This window comes from Lutra lutra, chromosome 3 (assembly GCF_902655055.1).
Source record: "Lutra lutra chromosome 3, mLutLut1.2, whole genome shotgun sequence".
NCBI classification, from domain to species: domain Eukaryota; kingdom Metazoa; phylum Chordata; class Mammalia; order Carnivora; family Mustelidae; genus Lutra; species Lutra lutra.
In genome coordinates, this window is record NC_062280.1 from 140,792,562 (window position 1) to 140,818,724 (window position 26,163).

General features: G+C 46.8%; 1 protein-coding gene across 3 annotated transcripts; it reads right to left on the reverse strand.

Annotated features, from left to right (window-relative positions):
• Positions 1-9,944: 9,944 nt before the first annotated feature.
• MLNR (motilin receptor) lies at positions 9,945-14,666 on the reverse strand. Of its 3 annotated transcripts, none has more exons than XM_047721444.1 (3): positions 13,760-14,666; positions 12,634-12,884; positions 9,945-10,024 (listed from the first exon to the last, which is right to left on the reverse strand). In XM_047721444.1, the coding sequence occupies exons 1-2, from the start codon at positions 14,619-14,621 to the stop codon at positions 12,673-12,675; spliced, it is 1,074 nt and encodes a 357-aa protein (XP_047577400.1). In that variant the 5' UTR covers positions 14,622-14,666; the 3' UTR covers positions 9,945-10,024; positions 12,634-12,672. The 3 variants fall into 3 exon arrangements, with proteins under 3 accessions (XP_047577400.1, XP_047577398.1, XP_047577399.1); XM_047721442.1 differs by having other exon boundaries at positions 12,634-13,023; XM_047721443.1 differs by lacking the exon at positions 9,945-10,024 and having other exon boundaries at positions 12,570-12,884.
• Between the last annotated feature and the right edge of the window lie 11,497 nt (positions 14,667-26,163).

The window sequence follows — 26,163 nt, forward strand, 5'->3', positions numbered from 1 at the left end:
CCACTGCCCATTCTGTCTGGAGGCACTCTGCCACAAGGCCGCCCAGCAGAGGCTGGGCAGGTGGGCCTGGCCACCTCGGGCCATATCCACGCCACTCTTGGATCCCCAATTGTGTGGCGCTCTCTGGACTGGTTTGAGTATTTCTCAATCAACATCCCTGAAGAGGTTCTATAATCAGACATGTTAGGAATCAACAGAAGACCCTAGAGGGACAAAATGGGAGGGAATGGAGAGGGAGCTGATGGAGTATCGGCTATGCATCAGACACCTTAAATGGTAAGAGTAACAATAATATTTTACTATTTACTATATTTACTAAGTTCTAGGTACTTTGCACATATTATTTACACCTTCCAGCAGCCTTGTGAAGTGGGTATCATTATTATTATCACTACTTAGAGGAACAAGACATGGAGTAACTTGCCCAAACAGTATAGCTTGAAAGATGTGGGAGCAGGATATAAGCGTACACTACTTCATTTAATACTCCCAGTTCTATGATACAGACTTTTGTCCTCTCCATTTTACAGGCAAGGAAACTAAAGCCCTCGGACCACCAATATCAGTGTCACTGAGGAGCTCGTTAGAAATGCAGAATCATGAACCCCACTTCAGACCTGTGGAACCAGAAGCCGGACAAAACCGCTGGCCAGGACCAGAGGGTTCCAGGGGGTCTCAGACTTGGAGATGCATAAATGTCACCCAGAGACTATGATGTTAAAACCCCTATTCTAAGGGCCAGCCGCTAGAGATTCTGAGTCTCTGGTGTTTAGCAGTACTATTTTGGCCCTCTGTACAATTGCTTCTGCCAAGTATTTTTTGGTATCACCTTATCTACCAACATTAGCTGATGTTAAAAAGCAAAATTTACATACAGGTTAAGACATAAGTACAAGGATCAAAGTTTTATTTGGCTTGGGGTTGACATACTTTTTTAAAAGCTCAGAGAGTAAATATTTCAGGCTTTGGGATCTCCATCATACGTCATGAGTGCAGCCACAGGCAATATGATCGACTGACTGATACGACTCAATTAATTCACCCCTTCATTTGGCTTATAGTAGAGAAACTCCAGTGGTATTGAGACCTAGTTTGGCATGTATTTGAAGAGTGCTTTAAATACTTGGAGAGGAGGGGATTCTTAAGTAAAATAGCTAATACTGTAGGGGAGGAAAAACAATTTTCCTCCCTCCTTCTAGGTTCTTGGCTGAGAACACTCTCCGCCCAGTAATAAAAGACAGATTAACAAGAAAAACAAACAATTTTTAATTATGTATATAAGGGAGCCCCACAAAGATATGAGACTTAAAGCCCACCAGGCAATTGAGACTTCTATACCATCCTGAGCTAAGGAAAAGGATAGAGGTCTGGGGCTTCAAAGGGGAGGAAGCAATTGTTTGCCGTACCATGCAGGTAGGTCTCTCAGATGAAAAAGCTTCCTCTGGTAATAGCTTTCTTCTGGTAGGGGTCCTTTTTCTAATTTTTTTTGGTAGTTAAGAACCCAACTTTTCATGTCATGTCAACATGAACAGGACTGGAAGAGATTATGCTGAGGGAAATAAGTCAAGCAGAGAGAGTCAATTATCATATGGTTTCGCTTATTTGCGGAGCATAAAGAATAACATGGAGGACATCGGGAGATGGAGAGGAGAAGTGCATTGGGGGAAATTAGAAGGGGGAGACGAACCATGAGAGACTGTGGACTCTGAGAAACAATCTGAGGATTTTGGAGGGGAGAGGGGTGGGAGGTTGGGTGAGCCTGGTGGTGGGTATTAAGGAGGACATGTATTGCATGGAGCACTGGGTGTGGTGCATAAACAATGAATTCTAGAACACTAAAAATAAATAAAAATTAAAAAAAAAAGAAGGCGGTAAAAAGCTTTTCCTGAGACTGTGGGCCTCGATTATCTTCAGCTCAAAATAATCCACATACCAAAGCAGGACATTCTGAGGTGGCTTGTTCTGAACCCCCTCAATATAATATTCCTGGTTAACTTTCTTCAGGCTGAATTGTAACATCATTTCTACTGGGCTATAAAATCCTAATCCTTTATCAGTTTCCACAAGGTAACTTCTCACCTGCAGGGCTGTAAATTGTCACTTCAACCAAATATGTGCTATTAAAACAAACAAACAAACAAACAAACAATCTGTGACAAGTAATCCCCATTTTATCATTTTCCAGCTGTGGAGTAGTTTTTCTCATTGGCATTATAAGAAAAAGCCTCATGAAGTTGAGTACTGTTTGCTGTAAAGATTTTTGTTAAAGACCTAGTTTTCTAGCTTACAGGATATCATCCTGGAGTACCCACAGGATGAATTCTCCTGTCTGCTGTGAATCATGTAACCTTCCTAACCAGACACCGGGAATGAGTTTTGTGTCCTCACTTTCTCCCTGGTATAATCTTATTTTATCTACCCTCATTTGTATTTATTTCTTACTTTCCCCATTAACTTAATTTTTATCTTATTTTGGGCATTTTTGTAAATTGTTTTATGTTCTTTTTGGAATACAATTTTATTTAAATAAAGATATGTTCAGATTGGAGGATTCTTTAGTTTAATGTGTCTTGAGAAGGAAGAGGAAATGAAGCTGATATTTGCATACTCAGAAACAATATGTATGATGTCCTTGACAACAACCTAAATGGAATATACTCACATTTATATCATCCATCCAATGACAAAAGTTGTCCTTTCTTAGTTGGCATGTATATCACACATACCTCACCTAAAGGGATCTAAATAATATAGACAGTTACTCTGCAGTATTTTTTTGTTTTTCAAACAAAATTCACATTTTATTAGATTGAAATAAACTGTGGAAAATGTCTGTATTATTCCTAGATAAACCACAAAACTTATTTTTGCAATAAGACCTGTTTTCCTGGTTATGCATATAAATCAAATGACACGATAGATGTTGGTCATGAAAAAAAAAATAGGGAAAACCAGACAAATCAATTATCAGTGTCTGTGGACTTGGGTTCTGTTGTGCCTGGAAATTAGTGCTTACCGTACATCTGCTAAAAAGCTGATGGCCCAGTTAGGGTGTGGGCTCGAGAAAGGGACACACGCAGCAGCAACACATGGGGGGCTGCAATGGCCCGTTCTTCCATTTGCAGTAAAAGTAACTTATTTACATCCCGTTGATGAAGACAAAAATCTACACCAAAATCCTCTTTAGGTGAGGGCATGGTTTCCTACAATATATAAACCACCATTACGGATTTTTAACAATATATTTAAAACACATGGTGCTTGCATTGAATCAGACACTTCATTGCATTTTATAAATTATTTTCCTCCCCTCTTACCATCTACGTCCTCAACATTTTTTTCTTCCAAGAACTGATGACTCAAAATCTGGTCATTAGATCAAGAGTAGTAAATCTCATGCCCCAAATGACTCCAACCCCCCTATAATCCCTCCTGTAGGAGTCATGTAGAAAGGAAACTCTGTGTTTTTAATACTGTCTTCCTGGAGAACACAAGACCTGTGTGAGTTCCGACCATGGCCACTTACAGGTGAGTGTTCAGTGACTAACAGATTAGTGGGAGGCCCGTAGACAAATTTGCCTTCCACGACTAAGTGACCTGGATGTATCTTAAAGCTTTACCTACTAAAAATGAACAAAAGGCATCCCAAAACATTCTCTTAGATATCTTCAGTGATTTCTGAATGAGGTTTAGGAAGCTCTGACACATTTATATATGTGTCTCTCATGAACTCCAGGGTCATGTTCTCTATTGGGTTAGAGCCACAAGGCCATGACCTCTGTTGAGTCCATGTTCGGGTCATGTCTTGTGATGCTCCCATCCATGCTCCTCAGTCTTCATCCTGGAAGAATCCACAGGACCTTAAGCAGAACAGAAACACTGGGGAAAAATACATAAGAGGTAGATCTAGAACATTGTAAATTGTGGACAGAAGCTCTTTATCTTCACCTCTGTTTGCACTTGAACCTCTGACAGTGAAGCTCCACAGAGAGTAAGTCACTTTCCATATGCTGGCATGGTGTTTCTCTGACACGTTGAGGTGGAGATCCCATGTCTTCATGTGAAAACTTTGAGATGCTGACCTGGGAACTCTCTTGAAGTTCCAGAATAATGTCTTCCACCATGAGAACACCAAGCATTTAGAATAAACTCAAAAGTTAGTTAAGACTCTAGGTTAACTTAGGAAGTCCTATAGAGTTTCCCAGAAAGCTTCCCTTGAATTTCTTGTTTCGTGGCCAAATTTGTGGCACCCTCAAACCAAAAATCATAATAAAATTCACTATTTTCCATCAGTTCACTGGAGAATGTCACACCGTAATCAGGCTGTTGGCTGCCGTGAAGATGTCAGACGTTTGCTGCTGGGGTTTTTCCCCCCAAGGGCTCATGTTAAAGTAGGACATTTTAAAAATGACAAATGAGGGGTGCCTAGGTGGCTCAGTGGGTTAAGCCTCTGCCTTCAGCTCAGGTCATGGTCTCAGGGTCCTGGGATCGAGCCCCACATCGGGCTCTCTGCTCAGCAGGGAGCCTGCTTCCTCCTCTCTCTCTGCCTGCCATCTACCTACTTGTGAACTCTTTCTCTCTGTCAAATAAATAAATAAAATCTTTGAAAAAAAAAAAAAAAGGGACACCTGGGTGGCTTAGTTGGTTAAGCTGCTGCCTTCGGCTCAGGTCATGATCCCAGGGTCCTGGGATCTAGTCCCACATTGGGCTCCTTGCTCAACACGGAGCCTGCTTCTCTCTCTCTGCCTCTGCCTGCCACTCTGTCTGCTTGTGCTCTCTTTCTGATAAATAAATAAATAAAATCTTTTTTAAAAAATGACGAATGAAACCAATGCAATAGAAATGTGTTTATGGGGGCACCTGGGTGGCTCAGTGGGTTAAAGCCTCTGCCTTCGGCTCAGGTCATGATCCCAGGGTCCTGGGATCGAGCCCCGTATCGGGCTCTCTGCTTGGCAGGGAGCCTGCTTCCTCCTCTCTCTCTGCTTGCCTCTCTGCCTACTTGTGATTTCTCTCTGTCAAATAAATAAATAAAATCTTTAAAAAAAAAGAAATGTGTTTATGTTCCAGAGAGCCAACTGCTTGACCTGCTGTAAAGCTGCTCCATCCAGCATGTGTGTCATTCTTCATACTGCCTCTACATAAAACAAATGCTTGCAAGAGCTCTACCTAAATTTCAAAAGCATCTTATCTGCCTGACTATTGAGGAAGGCCCATTTCCTCCTGTTACTCTACCTTTCTTCACTTCTCTGAAAAAAGGCAGACACTACCTTGTCAAATCCAAAAAGCAGTTGCAGTGACTGTTGGAGAAAAAAAAGAACAATCTTCCCCAGTTATTCTCAATACAACAAACAATAAGCCCTGGCTTCCCAAGAAAAGCCCAGTGTGTTGATACCTTGGGAATATTCTCCAATAAACCCTACACAGGGCTTTGATTTTGGAAGGAAACTCACCGTACCTGACCGCATCACTTCTCCGTAAGCAGCCCCTGCCATGTGTGTGCGTGGAGGACACCACACAATTTGGACAGAGAGAAAGACCATATGTCCATAAAAACACCGAGGAGCAGGTTATATATAAATCAGCTTATTTGGTTCAACACATTTTTATTACACACCATGTTCCAGGCAGTTTGGAATCAGATGCTTATTTCTTCAGTATTGTGATTTAAAAAACATTGGTGTGGGTTACAATACCCAGCAGTTAGGTGGCAGCTGCTTTCCCACCACAGGGAGGTTATGGACAAGACACAGCAAGACAAGCTGGCTTCTGGACACCCTGCACACAGCGGCCCCGAGACTGGACCCGCCTAAACCCTGTTGCTCAGCAACTGTTTCCTGTGTAACTTACATGGTCTGGATCCTGCCCCAACGCTCTGTTGAAAGGCTCTCCAGGTTCTTTCCTTTTGCCATATCCAGTGGCTTTTCCAGTGCCCTCATTCTAGGGTTACCAGATTTAACAAACCCAAAATACAGTGCCCAGTTAAATTTGAATTTCAGATAAATAATGAATGACATTTTTAGTATAAGTGCATCATACTTATACTTATTAAACTTATACTAAAAAAAAAAAACCATTGTTTTTTATCTGAAATTCCAGTTGAGCTGGGAGTCCTATATCTCATTGGACAACCCTACTTTATTCTCTTTGTGTCCTCTGTGGTGTGTGACCTCATGGCCTCCGATCCACCTCGAAACTCTCTTCTTTTGGGTTGTCTCACATTTGTCGCTTTTCTTTTTTCTGCCCCTTCTGTCTGGTTAGGTGACTTCTGGAGCCTGTGCTGGGACCATAGTAGTATCCCTAGGCCTCTCCTGTGATCTCTGTAAGCTTTCTCTTTGGTGAGGGCATCTAGTCCTATCACTTAGAACAGTGGTTCCCGGGACTCCTGGGTGGCTCAGTTGGTTAAGCGGCTGCCTTCGGCTCAGGTCATGATCCCAGTGTCCTGGAATCGAGTCCCACATCGGGCTTCTTGCTCGGCGGGGCGCCTGCTTCTCCCTCTGCCTCTGCCTACCACTCTGTCTGTCTGTGCTCATGCTCTCTCTCTCTCTAACAAATAAATAAATAAAATCTTTAAAAGAACAGTGGTTCCCAAAGTATGATGCCAGACATGAGGCACCAGCCCCTGGAAACTGGACAGAAAGAAATGCACATTCTCAGGCTCCAACCCAGATCCGCAGAAGCAGGTCTTCTGGAGCTGGGCCCAATAGTCCGTACTGTAAGAAGCCCTTCAGTTGTTTCTGATGCAAGCTAAGGTTTGAGAACCATTGGTGTAAGTGAGGGCTTCTATGCTCTGGACTCCTGAGTCTTTATGATTGGCCTCGATTTAGCACCCAAACTTCCCTCTAGCATTTCACATTGGAGTGTTCTGTGGAATGTTAATATATGAAAGAAAAGGGAAAAATAAGTTGTCTGGTCACATGGGGGTTTACCTGGTATTGCAGCATTATCTTAAGAGTATTTGACTGTTGGGACTATTTCCAGGAAGTTGTGGAAAATACGACAGAGGGATAGCTTCAGGGGAAACAGCAATCAAAATGGTTTCATTATCATCCCCTGCTAAATCCCCTCTACCTCTGACAGCCTGTTTCTTTCACACAGCCCCAGTGTTCTCCTAGTTAAGAAGGCTTAAATTATTGGAGTTATGGCTCCTCTTGTACCCAATCAACCTCTGTGTTTTAGGGACTAAGTCATGATAGTATTGGAAGATAGGAGACCGGGGTGATCTTTGAGAGTCAAACAAGCTGTTGCGGCTTCTCAGAGTCAAGGCTTAGGAGGTACCGCTTCACTGGGACTTGGAGAACAGCCCATTCACCCCAAAAGGCAATTCTGGCTGATCTCAGCACCAGGCACCAAGCAGAAGTCCTAGGTGACAGGTAGATAGCTCCTGGGCTATCTAGAAAGCCACAGTGACATGAGGTCAAGGAATTAGGGAGAGAACCTAAGACCCCAGGGGCACCTGGGTGGCTTGGCTCTGTCGATTAAGTGTCTGCCTTTGGCTCAGATCATGATCCCAACGTCCTGGGATCAAACCCTGTGTTGGACTCCCTGCTCAGCGGGGAGTCTGCTTCTCCCTCTTCCTCTGCTGCTCACCCCCCCATTTGTGCATGCTCTCTCTTTCTCTCCTCTCTCTCTTTCTCTCTCTCAAATAAATAAATAAAATCTTAAAAGAAAAAAGGAAGAAGAATCCAAGACCCCAAGAGGCCCATGAAGAGCTGGGCAGGCCTGTCCAGGAGGAACCGAGGAAGAGGGCAAGGAACCAAAGCAGGCATTGAGGGCAAAGAAAAACAGAACATGCTTTGAAGAGCTGAAGACCTGGTGGAGGCTGGGTTACTGACAGGAGTAGTCATGGAGAGGCTGGGGCCAGCCCTGCCTTCAGGGAGAGGGATCTCAGCATTGGGGGTGGCTGGACCACACCCACAGGGAGAGGTTCAGGGGACTGAAGGGCTCAGGTACCAGGGAGTCGCTACAGGATACCATCATGAGTTTCTGCCAGGACATAAATCACTTCTATTAATGCCGCTTGAATTTTAATATGTGTTGGAATCACCTGCGGATCTTATTAGAATGGAGATTCTGATTCAGAAGGTTTGGTGGGGGGGGCGCTGAAAATCTGCATTTTAACAAGATCCCAAGTGATGCTAACCACCGGTCTGTGGATCGCATTTTCTGTAGCACAGTCTGTAGCAGAGGTGCTCAGAGGACGGTCCCTAGACCCCCAGGGTCAGTATCACTTTCGAACTTAAGAGAAATTCAGATTCTCAAGCCCCACCCCAGATCCCCTGGATCCGAAACTCTGGGGGTGGAGCCCAGTCACCTGGGCTTGAACCCACCCTCTTGTGATGCTGACACAGACTGAAGTTTGAGAACCACTCTAGTAGAGAATCTGAGGGGGTGGGTGAAAAGCCAGAGGGATGGAAGCTGATATTCGCTTTGAGGACAAAGTAATGAATTACTGTGCAAGTAAGACAGAAACAAAGATCAGGTTTTAGTCTATTTACCTTACAGTTATGAACAAGCATAACCATTATAATAAAATTAAGACATAACTCTGAAAACTGCCCATATTCACTTTTTAAAATAATCCTTTTTTTTTTTTTTTAATCCCCATATCATCACAAGTAGTAGAAATTCTTGGGAACATTTTCGAGATGAGCACCCTCCCTGCAAAGATGGGAGAGAGAGGAAATGTCAAATTGTGGCCCCCTCTGCTGCTGGTGGGGTGTAACTGGTACAGGCACGGGGAGGTAAGGGGCAGTGCCCTGCGCTGGGGATTGAGAATGGCTCCCTGAAGCCCTTTCACTGCTGTTTTGTGTCTTCCCTTGTCTTGTCTGGTAGCTCAGATCACACGTCCCAGCCATCTGTTCCCTCAGCTTCCATCCCTGCCCCTTACTGTGGTGCGGATCCCTGTGCCCCACCTTGTGACCAGTGGAGTTCCACACACACTGTCTACCTGGGTAAGAGAAGTCAAGGGGAATAAAACATGGCTTGTCCTCCAACCCTGGGAGCCAGTCACCGGTGAGGGAACATACTAAATGCTGTGAAAGAGATTCACACAAAACATCACCCGACTGCCGCGCACACTCAGATCTCTAGGTCTGGCTGGCTCTTTTTAACCCTTATTTTCACAGGCGTCTGTTATTCTTTAAAACGTGTGGGCTGTTTTCCTAAGAAGGGGACAATTAGGGTCTGTCTCTGTCACTTCCTTATAGCTTATGCAAAGCAGGGGACACGCTGAGTGCCAGGCCACAAAGCACGCCCTTCCTCAAGGACAGATGCCCCTGGGCTCCCAGGACAGGGTGCTGCCTTCTGAAGGCTGCTCAGAGCAGATCCCTTTCTATGTAATAGGTAAGAATTCAGAGTCTTTAGAAAGTTGGCTCACAATGAAAAGCTGCGTCATGTCTATGTTTAAGAAAAGTCTTTTCAAATCTCCACTTAAAACACTCGATCTGTACAGCCATGAACACTTATATCCCAGAAGCTTCCACGAGCTGGTGAGGATTACTATTAGAGGAGTAGAAATGGTCAGGAGGGGCAGTGTTCAAACATTGAACATGTTACCCTCCCATGTCCCCTTGAGGGCTTGCGCAGGGGCCTCGAGGTTCCCAGGAGGTGTTGTGCCATAGCTTGTTTGAACATTTCGTCAGAAGTGGAAATGTCTCATATAGAAAAGGGAGAGATGTCTCCGTGAGTACCACCACCGTGATATTCTGCAGGCCCATCTGATGTAAATGATTTTATTACCCTGTGAGCTAAATCTGGGTTAGTCTGGATGACACAACTACACATTTTAAACAAGACAATGCCATTAAAAAGGAGATTGATTTGGATGCTCTTTGCTAGGAGAACAATTTTAGATCTTAGACCAATTTTTCAAATATTCTTGACCACGACCCACAGTAAGAACACATTTTATTTTGTGAATCAGGAAAGACACGGATTAATATATAATTGAAACAAGTTTTACAACATAACAGTTCCCCTTAGCACACGTGATGGCCTGGTTTCTCTATTTTTGCCCCACTCCTTCCTGTTAAAAGAAAAAAGAAGTGACACAGTCCACTGACTTCACAGTCCATGAATAGGTGAGACCAGCATTTCAAAAACAACCGCACAGTGATCTGCAGGAGAGATGGGCTTCAGACCCTCCATCTCAGGTACCCTGTGGTGAAGGAAGGGGGATCGTCCCCACTCCCACACATGGAAACACACTTAGGTCACAAGAAAGTGTGATATAAATCCCTCTCTTCTAGAGTCTGACCGAAAAAGCTCAAAGGAGCAGTCTTTGCTTCTATATCTATATTACACTTAAGATATCAGTAAGATTCTTAACCATGACCTTCCATAGGGAAGAGGCCTCATCGGACTGGCCCACAGACGAACTCCCATGAGCGGAGACTGTGTGCAGCAGTAGGTCTGACACAGCCCTACAAAGGGCCACCAAGCAAAGGAGTGGCCGGGGCACGAGGCTGGCACGTCCCCTGTGAGAATCCTGCTGGCTGCAACAGTGTTCCTCAGCCCATGAGGTTTCAAAGAGTTCTTGAGGCGGGAGGATGGGGAGATGGTTCTGGGACAAAAGAAGTCAAGGAAATGCTGGGTGAAAACCTGGGGCCTCGGATGTGGTAAGTGCTGTGGTGACTCTCAAGGAGGCAGGGTGCAGTGTGCAGTGCCTTCCTGACATATTTAACCACAGAGTCCTTTTTTGCAAAGACTCAACCAAATACATGCTGTGTACAGTTTAGGGACTGCCACTCCAAGGCGCCACTACCTGCTTCTCCCTCCCCTTGGCAGAGACGCAATGCAGACAAGACTTCTCTGCTGTTCCGGGAGGACCAGGGTGTTAGGACCCTTCACGGGGACCTGAAGGCATCACTGTATTTGGTTAGTCAGTATAAAATGACAGACCTTGGAAGAGATTAAGCTGAGTGAAATAAGTCAAGCAGAGAGAGTCAATTATCATATGGTTTCACTTATTTGTGGAGCATAACAAATAGCATGGAGGACAAGGGGAATTAGAGAGGAGAAGGGAGTTGAGGGAAATTGGAAGGGGAGGTGAACCATGAGAGACTATGGACTCTGAAAAACAATCTGAGGGGTTTGAAGGGGCGGGGGGTGGGAGGTTGGGGAAACCAGGTGGTGGGTATTGGAGAGGGCACGGATTGCATGGAGCACTGGGTGTGGTGCAAAAACAATGAATACTGTTACGTTGAAAATAAATTTAAAAAATTAAAAAAAAATGACAGACCTTTGTCAGCACGTTGAGTGGACTCTCGTTTATAGCTTCACCATTTGTGGTTTGCAAAAGAGAACTCTGAGTCCTGCCCACCTCCAGGGGGCGCCATTCATACAGACTGTGGAGCGATCAAGGCCCCTTGGAGCCAGGGAGGTGGCAGCAGCCCTGTGAAAACAGGTCTGTGTTTTAAACTGTAAAACACAGTTTACAGTGTGTTACAGGTGGCTCAGTGGGTTAAAGCTTCTGCCTTTGGCTCACGTCGTGATCCCAGGGTCCTGGAATCGAGTCCCACATCAGGCTCTCTGCTCGGCAGGGAGCCTGCTTCCCTTCCTCTCTATCTGCCTGCCTCTCTGCCTACTTGTGATCTCTGTCTGTCAAATAAATAAATAAAATCTTAAAAAAAATAATAAACTGTAAAACACAAAACAGTAACAGAACTGATGGCTGGAATGTCCGACACATTCTCTTTCACCCCTGACTCCTTTCATCCACTGACTCCTGCATCTTTGCACAGATGCTGTGAGTACCACGTCTCTGGGTGGGAGGAGGTTGAAAATCTTAAAGACTGACGGGCGTTCAGCTTCAGGCCCACCAGTTGCTGTCTAGGACATCTAAGACTCGATTCCATCACCTATAAACCAGGAATGATGACAAGAGGTATCCCACCAAGTTGAGGAAAATAAGGGATAATAACCATCTTTATAAATGTCATGAGTAGTCACTTTGTAGGGAAGCCAAGTCTTGCTGCTGCTCCCTGCCCTCAGGCTTCTGTGCTGGGGTGTCCGCCACCACGCAGCCGTGGCACTGGGCGATCCCGGGGGGCAGACTCAGGGACAACTGGGCTGCAACACGCTTATGCACTGAAGTTCTGAAAGATGGTACTGTCCCTCACTCTATGATTTGTTCTCAGCCAGGAGTGAGGTGGGACCCCTGGAAGCTGGCCTCTACCCAGAATTCCTTTCACTGGCTTCTAAAAAATTCTGCCTTAAATAATTTCTGGAATAAAAGCTCTAATTATCCTGGGTTCCTTGTATATGCACCCGTACATGTATATCCAGAACATGAAAATACAAACACACCCCTGATCTCAGAAGTGTAAATTTTCACAGCAGCATCTCTCTGTACGACTTATTAACCAGAAAAAGAGGAATCATGTTTCCCAAGTCTTAGGAGAACGAAGGCTTAGAAAACCTCCCCAGAGCACAGTTTGTGATGTGGCATTTCCCGAGGCTGAAATCAACATCCTCGAGGGGTACATGCACAGAAGATGGTTAAGTTACCTGCATTGGTTTAATAAAAAAAAATCATGCTGATGAAGTTGCTGATCAAGTTGCAAAATCCTCACCACTCTTCCCAGTTCTTCCTAATGGCATCAGTTCCCCACTTCCAGTCCTTTCCCTATAGACCTGTTTTCCCTGAAGTCCCAGCCTTGTGAGAGGAAGCGACTAGTTTGGCCATGCCGGTGGACGATGTCTGCACGTTGGTGCTTGTCTCTGTGTAGCCAGTGATGTCTCCTCCTGTGCCCCCCTCCGTGTCCCCGCTTCTGCACACACTTCTCTGTCTGGACTGTCTAGACTGTCTGGCCAGCAGCAGGTTCCGGGCCGCTGCTCTGTACTTCTTTGAAATGAGGTTGTAGAGGATCGGGTTGATGGAGGCACTCAGATAGAAAAGTTGCAAAGCAACAATGTTAAAGTACTGAGAGAAGTTCATCATCCAAGAATCTTCTGTATTTATGTAAATGATTCTGCCGACGTGGAAAGGCAACCAGCAAACTATAAATGCCAGAACCACCACCACTGCAAAACAAGGCATAGGCACCACAATGAGCTAAAGCATCCGAGAACAAACAAGGGCCCCCGAGAACCATCCAAAATAATAAACAACAGCAAACAAATTAAATAAAACTTTTACCTAGCCAAATCCCGGCCCAAAACAACTTCCAGGGTGCAAACAGCACCCATATTTGCTTTAAGACTGCATATACGCGTTATCAAGGCTGGACATATAAACCTGAAGGAGATATTTCTACTAACAAGCTGTTCTGGCAGGCTTCCTTCCACAAACCTACTTCAGAGACATGTTCTCTGTATTCCACTGAAAAGAATTCTGCAACAGGTCTGCACAATCTTTTGTTTTGCTTTGCCTGCGGGATAACTTAACGTTAAGGTTTTTGTTTGTTTGTTTTTTAAAATTTAGCTTAATGTGCTCTACCCCATCTCCTCAAGGGTACTATGAGTAATTCTCATCTAACAGAGATGGGCGGTTGGTTTACCCATCCCGGATCAGCCCAGCTCACGGATCCAGCGGCTTAGCGGACCCAGGCATCCCACCCTCCGGGGCGCCTTGGGGTTACCCAGAGCTAGCAGAGGACTGGAGACGCTTTTCTCTGGAGACAGGCAGGACCGACAGTTGGAGGCTGGAGCAAAATGGCACAAGGAATGTAGCTAGAAGTGGCGCTGGGAGACGAGGGGAAGGGGACGCTGCCTGGACCGCGCGGGTAGGTGTGTTTGGAATACAGGTGGTGCCACTTACGCAGGACGCGGACTGTCTGCCGGTGGCCCTTCTCGCGCCCGGAGGCGGCCCGGCCTCGCAGCGGCCCCCGATTCCTCCACAGCTCCCGCCCGATGAGCCCGTAGAGGACGCTGAGGCACAAAAAGGGCAGGAAGAAGTAGGCGGTGGTGACCCACAGCATGACGCGCAGTGCGCCCAGCTGAGATGGGCTGGGCCGGCACTCGCGGCTGAACAGCGCCGCGGCGGCCGCGGCCTCAGGCCCCGACGGCGGGGACGGCGGAGGCTCCCGCGAGGTCCCGAGGGGCGACGGGGTGAGCGGCGCGCTGCCGTTAAGGTCCCGGACCACGCGGACGCCTGGGTCCTGCTCGACGCCCACCAGAAAGAAGAAGGGCCCCGCGGAGAGCAGCGCCACGGCCCAGAGCACCACGATGAGCGCGCGGACGCGGCTCCGGGTGACGAGGACGCGGGCGCGGAGCGGGCGGCAGATGGCGAGGTAGCGCTCGACGCTGAGCGCCGTCATGTGCAGCAGCGTGGCGTAGGTGCAGCCCTCGCCCACGTAGAGCGAGAGGCGGCAGAGCAGCTGCCCGAACACCCAGGGCCGCGAGCGCCAGAGGCGGTACAGGTCGAACGGGAGCCCGAGCAGGATGAGCAGGTCGGACACGGCCATGCTGCCCAGGTACAGGTTGGTGGTGGTCCGCATGTCCGGGTTGCGCCCGATCAGCAGCACCGTCACCACATTGCCGCTCACCCCGACGGCGAAGAGACCCAGGCACACGGCGGTCACCGGCACCAGCGCCCCCAGGGGGAAGGGCGAGCAGAGGTGCTCGTCGCAGGGCAGCAGCACTCCCTCCGCGCCGTCGCTGCTGTTCCAGGGGCCGCCCATGGACGCTCCGCACCGGGCGGACGCAAGGACTCGCTCGGCGCCCCTCCGCGCAGCCGCACCTCCGGCTGGCACCGGGGGGCCGAGTGCGGACCCTGCCGGCGAGGGCTTCCTCGGGCGTCCGGCGCGCAGCCGCTCACGCGCCCCTGTCCGCACTGCCGGAGCTTTGCGGAGCGGCGCGAGGGGATGTGACTCTGCAGGGTCCGCTTTGAGGCCCTCCGGACCGGGCTGCGCGCAGTCTCCGCCCCTGGCCACCGCCCGGCCCATTCCCGCCCCGCTCCCGCCTCACTCCCGCGCCCTCTCGTCTGCGGGTCGCGTGCCAGGGAGCTTCCCTCCCCGCTAACTGGAACGCGGGAGGCGGCCGTGGCGCACGGGTCCTGCCCCGTCCAGGGAAGCGGCTGCTCATCCCCCGTGAGGTGGGTTACTGACCTCAGCGGAGCGCAGGCGCTTTGGCCCCTCGAGTACAGAGGGGGACCTTCTAGCGGACTTCGGCTGGTGGCTGTGTCCAGGCGCTTCGGAAAGGCTGCCTCTGTACTAACATTAGAGGAGTCTAAACTCCGGAATCTGGGATAAACTCCCGGATTCTAGTTCTGTCTCTACAACGAGTGATCTTAGACCCGTCCCAGCCTCTTCCAGCCCAGGTCTCCTCTTCTGTTAAGTCTGCGAGTAGGAGTGGAGGGAGTTAAGCAGATAATTTCAGCCATCCCTGAAAACCCTGGAATGGGTGGGCATGACCACGACTACTTGTTTTAAAGAACAAGAGTTAAGTATTAACGTGTGTATTTGAGGGCTTACATGTGTTGTATTGTTTCTATGTACAAAATATATTTTATAAACTAAAAAGCAGAGTATTTGCCAACATTAGGAAGAACTAAAATTCTGGGGAAAAGACGAAAACTGATTTGAGTCAGTTCATTGCGGTCTTTGACAATAGCTGATCCTTATTGAGTGCTTAGGGTGTGTTTGGCCCTTTGTTTTCCATTCAATCCTCATGTCCTTGGGAGCTCACTCATTTTACCCCTGAACAAAGTGGGACTTGCTTGTGATTTTATCTCCTGATAAAGTACACCCTCCGCTCCCCCCATCCTACCCAGGAGTCTTGAAATGCTCCAGTCTCCCTGTGGATGAGCTGTTCCTCCCATGCTTCCCAGGCAGGGGGGCTCCTGTGGACATCCCTCATACCCTTTCATTACCAGGACCTGGGAGCCCTCTTGCATCTCAGCCTCCATCACCCCCTTTTGACCTCCATCCCTGGCTTTCTAGCTTACTTTCTCTAATACCTCAACTCCTGCAATCCTCCACCCACCCCGGAACCCCAGATAAATTGCTGGTCCTACCTTATTATTGTTCCTCACCTGCCTCAAGTCCTCCCTTCCCTACCTGATGCAGTTTAAACTCCTGATTAGCAATCCCGATCACTCCCAGGCAAACACCTTCAACTCCTGTGCTCTTTTCTCTGTTGTCATACAGACAGGGTCGCGGTGACAAGAACACAACCATGCCCCTGGTTAAGTCCAATCTCCTGCCTACTTCGGGCACCCTCCCAAATAGCTTGATTGTGCTTGAAATTCACCACATCTGGAGCGGCTCTCCATTTTCCCTTGGCTATCCTCAGACTTACCTGTTCCATCCACTTTTCCATCCTCCGGACCACTCTTTGGTACATCCTCCTCTGTCCTTAATTCCCAGAACCTCCTCCTTCCCCCTCGTTCTCACCTGGTCACCTTGCTTCTAGGAAAGAATAGAAGCAATGGAAGAGAAATTCTCCATGTTCCCACCCCACCCCCACATGCCTCCTCTCATTTCGGGCCATGTGCAGATGAATGAGTAGGTGGGATTTGACCTTGAAGTCTGCTCTGCCCCTTTCTTCTTCCTTCACCTCCTCAAGGGTCTCACTCTAGCAATTCCCTCTCTTGCATCTTCAGAATTTCTCCCTCTTCTGGATCATTTCCATGTGTCCAGCACAAGTATCGATATTCAGTGTCTCCACTTTTTCTCTCTCCCTCCGTCCACCCCCAAACAAAGAGAAAATGCAATTTTTTCGTCTATTGTTGATCTGATTTTCCTTTCGAGCATTCACTGACTGGGGAGCAAGAGAGTGAATTGTCTAGCCTGAGTAAAAGCCTGGTGCAGTTGGAAGAATGGGACGGTGTGTGGTGTTCGGTTCTGGATAGCATGCTTCTCCCCGAGCCGCCTCTTCCTCCCCTGCCTTTCTCAGGGGAGCCCAGGTGTTTGGGGGTGGACAGGGGGCTTGAAGTTCCTTGTGAAATAAAAGGGACAGGGACACCCTACTTTGTGTGGGTTTTTGGGGTGCCCAGGGCTGGCATTTGCCACATTCCAGTTCAGTGCCCCCTTCTTGCCAGCCACCAAGTGCTCTGCTAACGCCAGAAGAGAGGGCCATGGTAGTGAATTTGTGGTCCATTTTTTTGACTCAAGGGATGCTCCCTGGCGTAGCTGACATCTTCCCTTAGCTCTCCTGCGTGCGGTCCCTGAGGTTCTTCCCTTTTCTCCATTCTGCCCCAGAGCCTGATCAACCCAACCTCTGCTGAAGCCTCCTTGCTCCTTTCCCCAACCCCCAGGGCGGCCGGCGCCGGGCAGTCTCACGAGTGTGACCTATGCGGTCTCCCACTATTCTGTATACTCACCCTCCATTCAGACACTCCCCTTCTTTGTCTCTCTACACTAATTATCACCACCTGCCCTACTATTTAATGTACTTAACTCTTTGTTATCTGCCTTGCCCCTTCCCCTCCCAACATCCTATGGTCCAGAAGGCAGGGCTGTGCTCTGTTGTGTTCTGTGCTCTTCCCCTAGAGTCTGGATCGGTACCTGGTACAAAGTGAGAATTTAATAAATATTTGTTAACTCAGGGCATGAATAAGCTTCTGCAGAACCAGGTACCATTATCTTCTTTACAATTCCCAGTGACTGAGAATAGTACTTTGATTAGAGTGGGCGTTCAGTGTTTGTTGATGTTCTGGTTCCAGATAGGACACCGATATGGAAAGGTGGGTTTGCAGCAGGTTTTTTCTACGCTTCGAGGCTGCAACTCAAACAGGACTTGGTCCGTGGGGAAGATCTAAATCCTTATCATTAAAATGGTTTGGTGTACTGTGTTTTAGGAAGAAATGAGACGAGCCATCTGGAGAATGACTAAATCTGCTTTCTACTTTGTATTTCTAAGGTTATCCACCAGCGTACTGACTTCATACATCTGACAGGAGGACGAGGACGTCCTCAGGCGTGTGGGCACCTTTTCCCTCTCCCTTGTGAGTGTGTCTGCCCCTGGTACTTGTGTGGGGTGAGAGTGAGGCCAGGTCTGACCCCACTATGGCTCTCTGTCCCTGGAAGCAAGAGGTTGGTATCATTGATCAGATCTTGGCTCCTGGCTGGAGGCCTCACAGTTTGGCTTTTTGGCAGGCTGGGATGTCCTGACTAAAAATAAAGCTAACGCTGGCAGTGGGCAAGGTGCTGTTCCAAGTATTCACATATTTTAACTCATTTAATCCTCAATAACAGCATTATGAGATGGGTCATTTTAGGACACCCACTTTATTTTTCCAAGATTTTATTTTTAAGTAATCTCTACACCCCACATAGTGTACTTACAACCCCGAGATCGAGAGTCTCATGCTCCACCAACTGAGCCAGCCAGCCAGGCATCCTGCAGGATGTCCATTTTACAGATGGGGAAAACCAGGCACAGAGACTTGATCTCACGAAGTGGAATTCCTGGCTGCTTCTCAGGTGGCCATAACCACAGTGCCATGTGGCCTCCAGCTGTATAGACCATGGCACTAGCAACCTTAGGGGTGGGTGGCATGTTCTGGATTTGGCTAGGAACATGTCTTTTAGCTCATATTCCAGATGCGAACTGGACAAATGGAAGGACACAGAAAGTTTTGAGGAGCAGTAGGTTACATCCATAACTTGCAATTTACCTGTTGACATTTGTAAAAACTTCATGGGTTTAATTCTCGGTTCCGCACAGAAGAGTAGGATGGGAGGCAGACGTTGAAAGCGGAAGGCACACAGCAGCTGACCCACATTTTGTAGCATTTTGAGCCAACATCATTTAGCTGGGAAGTTGCATGAGACGTTCCAGCTTTTCAGCTTGTCTTGCAACATGGTAAGATCTGGCGGCTCTGGGCCCACATTCCCTGAAGGTGGTGGCCCTCCAGGCTGAGCAGGGGCATCTGTGTTTGGACAGACACCCACTCAGCGGGCACGCTGCAGCCTTCATCCCTCACACGGTGGCTGCTTGGGCTGCACACCCAGCCTCTTCTTCACTTAAAGACCTGCTGGCTCCTGTAGGCCCCTTTATTTAACAAAGTATGGAGATGGCAGAGCTCTGCCCTGGAAGGGGTAGGAACCCCCGGCAGAAAAGGCTGAGGGCCGGGTCTGGCTGAACCTCTCCTCCAGAACCTGACCGGCACCTTGACCGTGGGCCTCAGGCTCTCCCAGGTTTCTCTTTACACGGCAGGGACATGGCAGGGGACATTCGGGTGAGACTCCTGATATGCTGTGATTGTTGCTGTAGCAATTTTCTTGTGGTCCTAGTTTCTCCTAAGAGAGACAGGCTCCCCCCGCCCCGCGATGATTATCAAGGGTGCTGGTGGAGAGGGAGCAAGTCCCTGTGAAGCGTGGTCAGAAAGAGGGTGTAGGACTTGGGAAAAAACCCTCCTAGAGATTCCAGGACCCGTTTCCCAGCCCCAGCTGATAGTCCCCGGTCAAGAATGACCGTCCAGCTCCCGCGCCGTGGCCGCTCACCCTGGGCCCAGTTGGGCTCCCCTTGCTGTGCTCTCTCTGCCACGCTGCGGTCGGTGGCATCTTCTGCACCATCAGCCACAGGAGCCCACTCGGCTGACGTGGTGACGCCACATCCAGACTTAGAGGGCTAAGCCCTGCCGCTTGAAGTGTCGTACCACCCTCGAAGCTCAGGAGATCCTGAGATATAAGCCACGCTTCTCCAGGCTCCTGTGATAGCAAAAATCTCAGCATGTTCATGAAGATGAAAACAAAGAGGGAAAACTATGAACATTGTTTATGATGCAGCCGATCTGAATCGCAACATCTGGGGAGACCTGCGAGTGCTTCCTGAGAGGACTCTGTTCCTCCTGCTTTCCCTTCTTCCAAGTTTTTCAGCACACCGTCCGTCCAGTCAGAATGCTGCACGATGGCCATGTCCACACAGTGAGGAAGAGGTGTCTAAAGTAACAAGGAAAAACTTCTGGGCACCCTCATCCTTATAGTCATCTTCTGGGGGACAGAGTTATTATTGTTGGCTGTTTCCACTTCTAAAGAGGGCTAGGTATAACTTTGTCTTAGGAATTAGGACTATGAAGGTTCTTACTCTGTTTCTGGGGAGCGGGATGGAGGTAGAAGGACGTCTGTCTTTGGGGAATGCCTCTGTCTTTCGTATGGGGGTCAGAGTGAGCGCTTTCCTTGGGGAACCCTGCACAGAGTGTTGAAGAGTGTGGGGGCAGAGTCACCACTTAGTACGTGGACTTGGGCAGGTGTCTTGATGTCTCAGAGCCCCCGGCTCCTCATCTGTATATAGGGCCCACCTCACCGGGTTCTTGTGGAGAGTAAAAGTGAAGTCCTCAGCTCGGTGCCTGGCACGTAGTCAGCCCTCTGTAACTGTTAGTTCTTCTTAATCACGATAATAACATAAAAAAGATGTTGTCCTTGGGGCCAAAGAGCCCCCTATCTACTTCTTCCTTTGGTCAATTCTTATTATGCCTTCTGTCCCCCATACCTATGCCCCTGCCCTTAGCACTCCTTCCATTGTTTTCTGTCGAAAGCCCAACCCACGTGCCTTTCAGGAGTGCCCGACGTGTTACCGTTTCTAGGCCAAGTTTCCCAAGCCCCTTGGTGTGATGTGAATGTAGTCTCGATGCCCTCAGAGCTCTCATTAGCTCCCTGATACCCCTGACATACCGGGGCATCAGTGCGCAGACTCCTTCCCGTCACCTCCACCTCCCTGGAGAGCTGCCCCCGTTACAGCCTCTTGGCGCCTGTGCGGGCAGCTGGGGGTGGGCCATGGCGAACTGGCCAGGTGTGCAGGTGGAGTGCGCGGTCGGCGCAGGGCAGGGTCTGCTGCCCGAGTCAACAGCCTCCAAGGACCAGTGCCCTAACACCTCACCCATTTGTTTCTCGTTCCCTAGAGCCTGCCTCGAGTGTGGGGGGACAGTCTAGGGGTGTTATCCATTTGGTGGCTCACCGTTCTAGGTTGCTTTGGTCATAGGACATCTCCATTAAAGCAGATGCCCCCTTCATCTCTAAGGCAGGGGAAGAGAGAAAATCGAACGCTTCTGCCCGAAAGTGACTGTGCCAGCTTCAAGCTGCAAGTCCCTGGGCTCCAAAGCCACCCCACAGGGATTCTGCAAATATTCATCTTCTTGGCCCACCCACTCCCTGTTGGGCTTGTCAGCAGGGGTGCTGGAGGGCAGGGGAGTAAAGGAGGCACTTGCTCCTTCCTGTGGGTGCTCCTTTCAATGTCATCCCATTCCTCCTTTCAGTGTCATCCTTGTCTCCTCGAAGCAGCACTGGCTTCGGTCTCCAGCTCCTTTAGTCACAAATAGAAGCCCCGCCAGCCTCAGGCAGGCAGCCGCTCCTCCTCAGAGGTCTGGTTCCCAGTTCCCGGGGCTCCTCTAACCTCCTGGGTTCTGATACCTTCAGCATCTTCCTTTTGCTTCCAGCCCAAAGAGTGGCAGCTTTTTTCCAGATATTTATTACCTGTGTATCACCTGTTGGCTTTTACAGCTCTCTAACACTTGTTGCACCTCTAACTCTTGTCACACCAAGGTCCAGTGTGAAAATGATCCTTATTAAGTATCTGGTGTGGAATCTGTTTTCCTGGCTGAATCCTAATGAATGTTTTTTCTACTTACATTTCATTGGCCCAGAAGTCACCTGGGCACTTCCAACCTCAGGTAGGTGGGAAGTGCCCTGGAGGAGGAGAACCAGTATTTGGCCAAGGACCTTGTATTTTGGAATTCAAACCATGTGTTCTAGTAACCAGTGCCAGAGAGCAAAATTTCTGACCACTTGGCAGCTTAAGACAACCATTTTATTGTGCTAATTCTGTGGGCTAGGAATTCAGGGCTTGTCTTTGCTTCCTGTTATCTGGGACCTGAGCTGTGAAGATCCAAAAGCTGGGAGTGACGTTGACGGCTAGGGGCTGGCATCACATGATGTCTCATTCACTCACCTGTCTGGTGCCTGGACCCAGGAGACTCGAAGAGTGGGACACCTGACTGGAGTGCTGGCATTATTCTGCACTTTGCTTTTTTTTTTTTTTCTCCTTTTTAAAGATTTTATTTGTTTGACAGACGGAGATCACAAGCAGGCAGAGAAGCAGGCAGAGAGAGAGGAGGAAGCTGGCTCCCCACCGAGCGGAGAGCCTGATGCTGGGGTTGACCCCAGGACCCTGAGATCATGACCTGAGCCGAAGGCAGAGGCTTTAATCCACTGAGCCACCCAGGCGCCCCAGCACTTTGCTTTTTAACTTCATAATATGTCTTGGTGTTCTTTCCAGGTCAGTAAATAGAAGGCTACTGTATTCTTTTGGCTATAGGTGCACAGCATTCCGTTACACTGAGTATACAGTTTCTTTAATCATTTTCTCATTGTTGCTTATTTCGGTATTATCCCAGTCTTTTGCTGTTACAAACGGGTCTGCAATGAATAGTGTCCAGTGTGTCACAAGTGGGTGATTAAATGTGTAGGTTAAATATTTGTCAGTGGACTTGCCTGATCGGAGAGTATGTGCAATGTGTTATATCCCTTCATTGGAATTGTACAACTTAAATTCCACTAGCAATGTCTTGTTTTTCTGCCGTGTTTCTGACATAATGTGTAACCAAAATTTTGCAGTTTTGCCAATGATAGTGACAAATGGTTTTTCTGTTTTATCTTGAGTTTCTCTTATTATGAGTAAGAATGAGCATTTTGTCGTATGTTTGAGTTCTTTGTATTTCCTTTCTGTGAACTGCTTGAATCCTTTGCCTGTTTTTACATTGGGTTATTGTTTATTTCATCTTCATGTATTTAAGAATTTATGTTTTCCTATATCAGAGACATTAAATAGATGAGCCCTTTTCTGGAATATGAATTGCAACTATTTTTTCCCAGGTTTGCTATTTCCTTGGACTTAAAAAAAAAAAACTGCTATGCATAAGCTTTTTATAGCACTGAAATCTTTCCTCTTGTGGGTTCTGTATTTTGAGGGTTCTGATTTGATAGGCCACTCCCATGACAGGATTTATAAAGGAGTTCTTTCACATCTTTTATTTAGTTTCATTGTTTGTATTTAAATGTTTGATTCATTTGGAATTCATTCTGGTGTAAAGTGTGGGTGATATGGATCCAACTTTTCATTTTTGGGTGGCTATCCAATTGTCCCAATATCATCTATTGAACTGCTCATTTTTACTCTACTGATTCGAGCTGCTTGCTTTATCAAATACTAACTTCCTGCATGTTCTTGAGGCTATGGACTTCCTGTTTTGTTCCTTTAGTTTTTTTCAGTGCTAATACCATTAAGTTTTCAAGGCATTATAATTTAGTGGAGCTAGTCTCCTCTCATTGCTCTTTTTCAGTTTTTCTATTTTTATTTTTCTAAATGAATGGCGGTGCCATACTTTTATTTACAGTGGGTTTACAGTAAAACTTGGTGTCTCTTTAAAAAAATTCTTAATTATAGGGGCGCCTGGGTGGCTCAGTGGGTTAAAGCCTCTGCCTTTGGCTCAGGTCATGATCCCAGGGTCCTGGGATTGAGCCCCACATTAGGCTCTCTGCTCAGCAGGGAGCCTGCTTCCTCCTCTGTCTGCCTCTCTGCCTACTTGTGATCTCTGTCTGTCAAATAAATAAATAAAATCTTTAAAAAAATTCTTAATTATATTGTCATAAACTGTGTACACCCTGGCTGGAAATGTATGTACTCCCAGGGCTCTTTGCACTTTTACCCTCTTCATCCTTTGGGGGTCATTCTGAACCAGAGTCACAGGGACTGGATACCAAGTGTCCCTCAGCATGACTGGACACTAGATTTCATGCTGGTTTAGGTGGATCTGAATCAAAGTTAGAGACATAAATTAATTGTAAGTATTACTGGAGCACCGAATACATGAATTTTTCTCAAATGTGATTTTCTAAGTTACTTTTCAGAACACAGGCTGTGAGAAACAAGGACTTATACTACTATATATGGACATTCTTACTGCACAGCAGTTATCATTGGTGAACTGTTTAACTGCAAAACGTATTCTTTTCTCTAAGACCACTGAATCATCCTAGAAATATGACGAGTGTCAGAGCTGATAACTTCGGCCTGGGCAGGCCAAATCATTTGATAACTATCACGGACATTCATAAAGAATTCAACCCACTCACTGAAAGGAATAGGGACATCCAAGGAAGTCTGGGAAGTCTGAAAATCAGAAAGTGAGAAGTTGGCCTGTGTCCTTAGCAAAATGGACTTTATGATTAGGTTGGTTTATTTTACTGATTTGATGATGTCCAGGGTTCTCTAGTCCTGTGCTGTCTGTATACTAGTCTTTAGGTTCATCTTACAATCCCTTTTCAAAAAATTGAGGTGAAATTTACATAACATAAAATTAACCATTTTAAAGAGAACAGTGCAATGGCATTTAGTATGTTCACAATGTTGTGCAACCACAACCTCTGTAGAGTTCCAAAACATCTCCAAGATAAAACCCCATCCCCATTAAGCAATTATCTCCATTTCCTCCTCCCTCCAGCCCCTGGCAGCCACTAATCCTTAGTCTTTGCGGATTTACCTATTCTAGGTAATTTGTATGAATAGAATCATACAACATGTGATGTTTTGTGTCTGGTTTCTTTCATTTAGCATAATGTTTCCCAGTTTCATCCACACATATTCCCTTTTTGAACATGTTAACTTGTCTCGTGGGTGGCAGGGGCAGTAAAGGTACTTTCATCCTTGGATGGATGAGTATTTAAAAGACGGTTATTTCTGGGGCTGATTGTAAGCTCCAAATGGGAGTCAAAGTATCAAAGGATGAAACTGTAAAGAAATTAGAGCTGCTCATTTTTTTGATCCTTGTATCAGATCATCCTTGTCTGATTTCTGTTCAATCCTTAAAAGAGGGCTGTGGATTGTCTTGGATAGGGAGAAGTGTTTAATACAATGCTTGGCATGCAGAAAGTACTCAATAAATACTATTATAAATGCAATATTATTAATTTGATTTCCTTATTGAATTTAGGATTTGTGGGAGAGACAGCAGAGGACAGTGGTCAAGTGTGGGGGCACTAGACCAGTCACCTGGATTCAAATCTCAGCTCCATAACTTGTTAGCCATCTGACTTTTGGCAGGTGCTTAACTCCTCCATGCTTCAGCTGATGTCCAATGCAGCAATTAAGAGGATTATATAACTAAGGTAAAGCACTGAACACCCTGCCTAGCACACATTGTTTGAAGAGATGCAAACCATTATGATTTGAGTAAGTCATGTGGCTTCAAAATCTCTTGGTTCCAAAGACCTTTTCCTTGGCAAATTTCCCATAGCAGGTATCCTTTTTATTATATAAGATGAAAGACAGTCCTTATAGCATCTAAACATTTGAATGTGCCAGTCTGTTCATGGAAGATTTGATGACCATAACTATTAAAATCTTAGTTCTGTCAACTTTCTTTTTTGTTATTTTCTCCCTTTTAAGGGTGTCAGGGAGAGAATAATGAATAAAGGGATACTCTTGAGGGTATATATACTATCTTCAAAAGCATATATGAAAATAGAATATTTAAAAAATTCTTTAAAAATTTGAGGCATTATCATCACCTATACTGATGGTAGATGGCTAGGTTGCAGTGTCATGACTGGTTTTAGGTTTTGGAGAATCATTTTCTTTTGTCATCTATCTGCCTGATTAAGCCAGCACCCACATGGGATCCTTTCAGAATGTTCATGATGGTGAGGACCATCACGCAATCCATGGATTTCAAACAGGACATACAAAATTTGTTTTCCAAACTACAGAAAAAAACAGTGCCATGCAACACTGTGAGTCAGTATTCTATTCTTCTCGACTCTGGATTCATACTTCCTTGCTTCTGTGAAGTAATGCCCCTATATTCAAAGTATCTCCTTTTCCCCAGCCAAACATTTTAAGCTTTATTGTGGTACTGGCAGTTGTGACACTTAGGGATGTACGTGGATTTTTAAAAAGCAAGGTATCCATGGTATGGGGGAAATGGGAGAGCAACATGCAAAAGAATGAACCTAGACCACTTTCTTACAGCATACACAAAAATAAATTCAAAATGGATTAAAGACTTAAATGTGAGACCTGAAACCATAAAAATCCTAGAAAAGAACACAGGCAATAACTTCTCTGACACTGGCCATAGCAACTTCTTTCTAGATATGTCTCCTGAGGCAAGGGAAACAAAAGCAAAAATAAACATTGGGACTACATAAAAATAAAAAGTTTCTGCACAGCAAAGGAAACAACAAAAGGCAAGTTACCGAGTGGGATAAGCTACTGGCAAATGAC